We start from the raw sequence: 8,260 nt of genomic DNA, 5'->3' as shown, positions 1-8,260 counted from the left end.
TCATATACGTTTCTGTATGCAAATAAAGGCCTCATTGTTGGTACTGACGTTGCAAATTTCTATTGGAAGAAAATTTCCCGGGCAGCAGCTTTCAAATTCTATTGGTCAAGAAACTGGCGCTTAAATACAGTATCAGACGAAGGGCAAACGACTGTAGTGCGCCACAGCTCAGGAGCTTTTTTTAAACCATTATTAGAGAATAAAGTCAATTTATTGAGTATGCATTACATTTAAGTTTAAAACGGATTGAAAAAGACCGAGTTAAAACCTAAGTGACCAGTGAGCTATTTGTCTTTTTTTAAAACTACAGAATTAAAGAAAATCAACATGTTGAATGTAGAAATTCCCGTGAAGAGCAGTTCAATATCAAAAAAAAGTACCATTTTACGACTGTGTGCCGATATTTCAAGCTGTAAAGTATTTAACGCACATGCTGTAAGTGAATCCTTATTTGGAAGTATTATGGATTTGTTAAAGGGTTCCTTATAGTCCACGCTAGAAGCGTGCTTCATGAGAACGTGCATGTCACATATGTTTTTGCTAGAGAAGTCAGGCTTTAATAGGCAAACTCCTGAAACCTTCAACAACGGAATCGCAGCCCCAGTCTATCTGGCTGTAATAGTCATGAGTAAGTTTTCAGGGAATTGAAACATATTGATAATATTCCAGAGGCTCAGATGATACATCCCACTCCCCACCTCTATCGGACTAGGGAATGATCTTAAAATTACTCGTTAACTTAAGGATCAAGAATACTTAGTTCGGAGGGAAGAAAAGAAAAAAATAAAATCAATACAGTATAAAAAGTAGTTATTTCAACTGAAAACCAGAAAGCCTCTTACTAGTGATTATTGTATTTAGCTCTTCCTGTAACTCTAATAGACGCACATGAAACAGATGTGGATGTTCTAGTATTACTGGACTAGAACTATACCAGAGTACTACATATAAGGTTTTAAGAGTGCAAAGAAAATAATTTACATCAAAATTATTTCTAAGCGCATAAATTTGCCCCTTCAGGAATAAGTAGGTGGCTCTGAAAAGAGCCTTTTGGTTCTAGAATAATAGCGCTAGAGCCTTACGCTCGTTCGCCACGGATACGGCGGGCCAGCTGGATGTCCTTAGGCATGATGGTCACACGCTTGGCGTGGATAGCGCACAGATTGGTGTCTTCGAACAGACCAACCAAGTAAGCCTCACTAGCCTCCTGCAGAGCCATCACGGCTGAGCTCTGGAAGCGCAGGTCAGTCTTGAAATCCTGTGCGATTTCCCTCACCAGGCGCTGAAAAGGTAGCTTGCGAATCAGCAGCTCAGTAGACTTCTGATAGCGGCGGATCTCTCGGAGAGCTACGGTACCGGGCCTGTAGCGGTGAGGTTTTTTCACGCCACCTGTAGCAGGAGCGCTTTTGCGGGCTGCCTTGGTAGCGAGCTGCTTCCTAGGGGCTTTGCCACCAGTGGACTTGCGAGCAGTTTGCTTGGTTCTAGCCATTCTCTAGCTTTAGTTTGCTGAAATGAAACGAATGGTGACCTACTTCTGGACACGGCCTATAAAGCCAATCCGGGGCAAGCAGATTGGTCAAAAATTTACAGCGCTTCCATTGGTCCGTTTTCATCAGTCTTCTCAACGCTATTGGACAGTTCCTCGCGCGCTGAAAATTCAAATAAAATTCAAATCCTTCTTTGCTCGCTCCGGGTTTCGCGGCAATTGCCAAACTTAAAACTTTTTCGATTTTGTGCCACCCTGCTTTCCTCATTAGTAAACTTAATTTTACTATATAGTCTCAGTTAAGTGGACTTAACCTAGGATTTCGAATTATATTGTTATTGTTGTTAAGGAGACTATAAATTTTGAGATTCAGAGGTTATTTCCGTTATGTATAGTGTCATCTCAATAATTTCCCTAAACTTTAACACAAAACCAGTATAACGTTTTACTAAAATGCAATGCTTGAGAAATTAGTCTAAGAATCTATCTCATACGCAATATGTATGTCGCTGATAAAGCAATATAACATTATAACAATTAAACTTTAATTACAAAAAAAATCTGTATGAAAACAAATTATTTAATCAAAACTGCTACAGTGTCACATTATTAATACGTTAATCTCTGCAACCTGACTACTGCAGTGTAAACATACATGGTTTAATATGGAACAGCCAAAGGCTACAATATTGTAGAAAACATGAATGAAGCCAAAAAGTGACTTTAAAATCTCCAGAGCTGTTGTCCATGTCTTTATTGTTTTCGCCACAAGTTTCCATCCACTTCACTGGTAAAGTTTTCCATGGCTAAACAATGAAGGAAAGAGGGCCTTTCACTATGGACCCCAGACTCATCATTGGTGTACTACCACAGTGATACAATCACAGGACTCTGATTTCCTCTCAAACACTCACATGCCTTCTGATAAATGTTTCAATCATATACATTCCTTCGCCACAATGAATCACTTGAGGAAGGAACCTCACAGGGACCTGAACCTACTGGAAAGCACACTGAAAAACTGGAGTTGTTGCCCTGTTTTAGTTTTTCTAGTATAACTAACTTATAAACATCAGAATCAGAATGAGCTTTATAGCCAAGTATGTTCACACATACAAGGAATTTGTCTTGGTGACAGAAACTTCCACAGCACAGACAGAATGACAGTGACAAGACACAGATGAGAAGATAGAATATGTGAATAAAGGATTAAAAAATATAAAGTACACAATGTACAAAAATAGTCACTAGACATTATATGTATGTACAGGTATGTTCTATACAAATGCAATGGAATGTAAGACATACGATATGATAAAAAGATATAATTATAAATATAAATAGCGTTGTGTATTGCACTGATTTACTCTCTAAGGGGGATTTAGCTGTTCATGAGGTAGATGGCCTGAGGAAAGAAACTTTTCTTGTGCTCTGTAGCGCCAGCCAGGTGCAAAGGCTCGAAGAGGAAGTGGCCTGGATATGAGGGGTCTAGAATGATTTTGCTAGCCCTTTTACTGACTCTGGACGAGTGCGGTTCTTGGAGAGCTGGGGGGGGATGCGCCGATGATTCTTCCAGCAGTCCGAACTATCTGCTGTAATCTTCTGATGTCTGATTTCGTAGCTGAGCTGAACCAGACAGTTATAGAAGTGCAGAGGACAGACTCGATGACTGTAGACTAGAATTGCTTCAGTAGCTACTGTGGCAGGTTGAACTTCCTCAGCTGGCGAAGGAAGTACAACCTCTGCTGGGCCTTCTTCATAATGGAGTCTATGTGGGGCTCCCGCTTCAGGTCCTGTGAGATGGTGGTGCCCCAGAACCTGAATGACTCCACTGTTGCCACAGTGCTGTTCATGATGGCGAGTGGGGATAATGCTGAGGTGTTTCTCCTAAAGTCCACAATCATCTCCACCATTTTGAGCGTGTTCAGCTCCAGGTTGCTGTGACTGCACCAGACAGCCAACTCTTTAACCTCCTGCCTGTAAGCAGACTCGTCACCATCCCGGATGAGGCCATTGATATATTTACTTGTTACTGTTTATTTACAATTTGCTGGCATCACTATACCTTCTGTGTCATGTTAAATATCTGAGTGTCAATTTCCCTGCAGGGATTAATAAAGTACTTATTTCCTATAATATATAGACAGATAGCAGTGATCTGATCATAGTAATCAGTGGCTGGCAATCAATTCCCACACTGGAGGAGCAGTAGAAGCTCACATTATTGAACAAAACAGAATAAATGGTGCGGGTAGTCTTATTTCTCAGGGTGTACATAAATGTCCTTCCACCAATTTCAGCAATACTAGATTCAAGAGTTTGTCATGTGTACAGTAAATTTGTTACACCGTACAATGAGATTTTTACTCTGTGAATCCTCTCAGCAGCATATGACATAAATTATAAGGACATAAGGAAAGAAAGAGAAACACAAGAACAGAAGGCATAACACAAATTTACAAAAAAGGTCACAAATTACAAAAATTACTATTAGTGCAAAAATCCAAGAAACGAGGTTATATATGTATATAAAGTGTGCAGTGCGCAATGCAAACATGGAAGTCGTACATGTGCAAAGTCCTGCAGAGGTAGATTGGGTCTATTCACAGTTGGGGGGGTGTGCATTTGCGTATGCAAAGTATGCAAAGGACTGAGTGTATCTGTGACATAACAATGTATATCCTTGCAAATCTTTCTTAATCCCTTTTGCATTACTGAAGTAGATTTTGTGTGACTATGCATTAAAAAATGTGTTTAAAGCACATTCTCTTGTACCCCCTTTGTGGTTGTGATCATAACATGGATAAATAGTTTCATTAATGTGTTTTTACAGCAATTCAGGCATTGAGAGATATCTAATAAAATGTAACACAAAATGTCTTCTACTGCAAAGGGAATGAATTTCCTTTTGAGTTATGAACTTTAGTAGTTAGACCACCTTACCATAATAGTATTTTTCTGCATTAGAACCAACCATTTTCTTAATGTTAAAAGCATTTAATATGTACACTATACTTTTAACTAAATTTACAGTAAGTCACGTGTGTTAACACTAAAACCAATGGATAGTCTTTGGATACAGTGTATGCATAATTTACCTTGTTTGGAGGTGGGGGGGAGAAGAGGAAAAAAAAAAAAAAAAAAAAAACTGAATCACAGAAGAAAGTTTGCACTTTCAAGAAGACTTAGGTGGCTCTTAAAAGAGCCTTTTGGTTTCACTGCTCGCAAAGCTTTACTTGGCCTTCACCACCTTCTCAGTCTTCTTGGGCAGCAGCACGGCCTGGATATTGGGCAACACGCCACCCTGGGCGATAGTCACGCCGCCAAGTAGCTTGTTCAGCTCCTCATCATTGCGGACGGCAAGCTGCAGGTGACGCGGGATGATACGGGTCTTCTTGTTGTCCCGCGCAGCGTTGCCGGCCAACTCCAGGATTTCAGCAGTTAGGTACTCGAGCACCGCGGCCAAGTACACCGGGGCTCCGGCACCGACGCGCTCTGCATAGTTGCCTTTACGCAGCAGTCTGTGAACACGACCCACCGGGAACTGCAGTCCGGCCCTGGATGAGCGAGTCTTAGCCTTGGCTCTTGCCTTGCCGCCGGTTTTGCCTCTTCCGCTCATGGTTGAGTTTCTTCTTACAAGTCAGGTTGTTTAAAACACGATAATAGCGGAACGTCCTCAAGCTCGCCTTTTATAGAGGAATCCTGAACGCTGATTGGGTACTGTGTAGACGAACCCGTAGCCAATCATGAAAAAGACTCACTGAGCCGGAAGCTGCCTGGGACTTCTGCGTGAAGACCGAATTATCCCAATATTGTCGTATTTTGATGCAGCGTTAACACAGTCCTGCTTTCGATGCACTGTTTGTGCGGTAAACCACATTAGCTAGCCTGGAACCTGGGGACCTAAGCAGGTTGAGAAGGCTGGCTAAACACGCAGATCCTAAAGGAACTGGGGTCCTCGGACCGAGAGCATTATTCTCCTATGCAGGTCTTAAATTAAACGTTTGAGATGAAGGTGAAAAGCATCTGCTCAATTTAAAAAAAGACACCATATAAGCTGGCAACATCTAAATGTTTACTTTAACAGCGCAAGATAGTGATTATGTGCCAATTTACAAAAATTAACTGTACACATTTGTATCACGTTAAAAACCATGGCATGGCCGATTACTAACTTGCTTTTTTACGTGGGGCTGTTCTCAAGCATTACGGCACGTAATCCCGATTTTGATTTATTTTTCGACATTATTTTGTTTTTATTCACGTTGGGGGAAAAAAAAAAAAAAAAAAAAAAAAAAAAAAAAAAAAAAAAAAAAAAAAAAAAAAAGACTGACATTAAAGATGTGAGCTACACCTGCAAGACTGCGTAAGGAAATCATAGTCGTCGTTTTGGACTAGCAAAGGAACTTTAGAAAGGAAAAAAAGAAGTTCTATACACCGTTTTGAGGCATTGAAATGCCATCAGGAACTCAGAATTCAGAACTCCTTAGGTAAAGAGTCAGGTGGTTAGTTTAATCACAGGAGGAAAACCTTGTATGAATAGTGACTTAACAGTAGCATTCACTGAAGAGTTAAAGATTAACTGTTCAGTACTGTATTAAGTAGGATACGATTATACATTAAAACTAGCAGACAATACAGCTCTAGTTACTTGTTTTTATGATTAGAAAAAGTTTTGCTCTTTGGAGAAGATATGGGTGGCTCTTAAAAGAGCCTTTGGGGTGAAGGTTGCAGTAAAGCTTTACTTCGAGCTCGTGTACTTAGTGACGGCCTTGGTACCCTCAGAGACAGCGTGCTTGGCCAGCTCTCCGGGCAGCAGAAGACGCACAGCGGTCTGGATCTCCCGGGAAGTGATGGTGGAGCGCTTGTTGTAGTGAGCCAGGCGGGAAGCCTCACCAGCGATGCGCTCGAAGATGTCGTTCACAAAAGAGTTCATGATGCCCATGGCCTTAGAAGAAATGCCGGTGTCAGGATGAACCTGTTTGAGCACCTTATACACGTAGATAGCGTAGCTCTCCTTCCTGGATCTCTTGCGCTTCTTGCCTCCCTTTCCCGCCGTCTTGGTCACGGCTTTCTTAGAACCCTTCTTAGGTGCAGACTTGGATGGCTCAGGCATGATTCTTTCGATACAGACAAATCAGAAAGTTCAGCTCCCTTAGAAAAATTGCTTCATATACGTTTCTGTATGCAAATTCGGGTTTCGTTGTACTTAATGACGTTACAGATTTTTATTGGGAGAAGCCTTTTAAGGCAAGAGCTTCCAAATTCTATTGGATTAGGCATTACTGGCGCCTAAAACGGATCTTCTTTGTTCTGTACTTTACCCAAAGGGATTTGCTATCTATTGTACCGAACACGGGGGTGCGGTGGCGCAGTGGGTTGGACCACGGTCCTGTTTTCCGTTGGGTCTGGGGTTTGAGTCCAGTTTGGGGTGACCTTGCGACGGACTGGCGTCCCGTCCTGGGTGTGTCCCCTTACGCCCTGTGTTACTGGGTAGGCTCCGCCGGTTCCCCGCGATCCCCTATAGAGGACAAGCGGTTCTGAAAATGTGTGTGTGTACCGAACGCCAGCTAAATTAGACCACAGTAATACAAATATCCGTTTTGACAGTTTAATTTTTGGTGAACAGTTTTGAATTGTCAATAATAAGATATGTGTATTTAATAAAAGGAACAATCAATTCCAGTTACAGCATGGACAGCTGAGTAAATCGTGTGCATTTAGATGAGGGAAGGGGGGTAGTCGTTAAAATGTTAATAGACGTGCTTTGCAGCATATAAAAATGTGTATATAATAGAAAAAATACATCATAGCTCTTTTTTTCTGGTTTTACATTTTTTACAATCATGTTGCTCAGTAGTATCCTTAAATGTACCCAATGTAAAATTTGTTGCTCAGATTTATCAACATACATGTAACAGTGCATGTCAGACGTGTGCTTATAGAATTGCTTACTCAGTGCTATTTGGTTTGTATAGGTTGAGACAGATATAGTTAAATTTTTCTTTATTTAATTTTTTCCTATAAAATGATCACTTGACCCCTCCGCGAACCGCCACTTTAACGTGGTGGAGGGGTTTGAGTGCCTGAATGAGCTCAGGAGCTATGTTGCCTGGGGCTATATGCCCCTGGTACGGTCTCCCATGGCAAACAGGTCCTGGGTGACAGACGAGACTAAGTGCGGTTCAAAAACCCCCTTATGATTGTAAAATCAAGGCTCTCGTTCACCCCGCCCGGTATGGGGTCACCGGGGCCTCACCCTGGAGCCAGGCCTGGGGGAGGGGCTCGCATGCGAGCGCCTGGTGGCCAGGTCTATGCCCACGGGGCCTGGCCGGGCTCAGCCCGAAGCCAAGACGTGGAGCCACTCTTTCATGGGCTCACCACCTGCTGGAGAGGCCGTAAGGGGCCGGTGCATTGTGATTTGGGCGGTGGTCGGGGCCAGGTGCCCGGCTGACCCAAACCTTGGGTGCCAACTCTGGCTTTTGGGACTTGGAATGTCACTTCACTGGTGGGGAAGGAGCCTGAGCTAGTGCAGGAGGTTGAGAGATACCGTCTAGATATAGTCGGGCTCACTTCCACTTACAGCTTGGGTTCTGGAACCACTCTTCTCGACCAGGAGTGGACTCTCTATTATTCTGGCGTTGCCCAGGGTGAGAGGCGGCGGGCGGGTGTGGGCTTATTAATAGCCCCCCAGTTCAGCTGCCATGTGTTGGAGTCTACCCCGGTGAACGAGAGGGTCGTCTCCCTGCGCCTTCGGGGAACGGTCTCTCACTG

The 8,260-nt window shown here is 42.8% G+C and overlaps 3 protein-coding genes across 3 annotated transcripts; all 3 read right to left on the bottom strand.

Annotated features, from left to right (window-relative positions):
- Positions 1 to 1,078: 1,078 nt before the first annotated feature.
- Positions 1,079 to 1,489, bottom strand: LOC108928876 (histone H3). The gene has a single exon (XM_018743065.2). It carries the CDS (start codon positions 1,487 to 1,489, stop codon positions 1,079 to 1,081), a length of 411 nt encoding a protein of 136 aa, XP_018598581.1.
- A 3,132-nt stretch (positions 1,490 to 4,621) lies between these two features.
- On the bottom strand, positions 4,622 to 5,165 carry LOC108928940 (histone H2A). The gene has a single exon (XM_018743148.1). The coding sequence runs from the start codon at positions 5,103 to 5,105 to the stop codon at positions 4,719 to 4,721; it is 387 nt and encodes a 128-aa protein (XP_018598664.1). The 5' UTR covers positions 5,106 to 5,165; the 3' UTR covers positions 4,622 to 4,718.
- A 1,062-nt stretch (positions 5,166 to 6,227) lies between these two features.
- Positions 6,228 to 6,602, bottom strand: LOC108928947 (histone H2B-like). The gene has a single exon (XM_018743162.2). The coding sequence runs from the start codon at positions 6,600 to 6,602 to the stop codon at positions 6,228 to 6,230; it is 375 nt and encodes a 124-aa protein (XP_018598678.1).
- Positions 6,603 to 8,260: the final 1,658 nt, after the last annotated feature.

Source organism: Scleropages formosus, chromosome 14 (assembly GCF_900964775.1).
Source record: "Scleropages formosus chromosome 14, fSclFor1.1, whole genome shotgun sequence".
Classification (NCBI taxonomy): domain Eukaryota; kingdom Metazoa; phylum Chordata; class Actinopteri; order Osteoglossiformes; family Osteoglossidae; genus Scleropages; species Scleropages formosus.
Note: the sequence above shows the minus strand (reverse complement) of the source record. Positions and strands in the feature narration are given on the sequence as shown.

Excerpts from the sequence above, each read along its gene's own strand:
- LOC108928876 (XM_018743065.2), bottom strand. The coding sequence starts at position 1,489 with ATGGCTAGAACCAAGCAAACTGCTCGCAAGTCCACTGGTGGCAAAGCC.
- LOC108928940 (XM_018743148.1), bottom strand. The coding sequence starts at position 5,105 with ATGAGCGGAAGAGGCAAAACCGGCGGCAAGGCAAGAGCCAAGGCTAAG.
- LOC108928947 (XM_018743162.2), bottom strand. The coding sequence starts at position 6,602 with ATGCCTGAGCCATCCAAGTCTGCACCTAAGAAGGGTTCTAAGAAAGCC.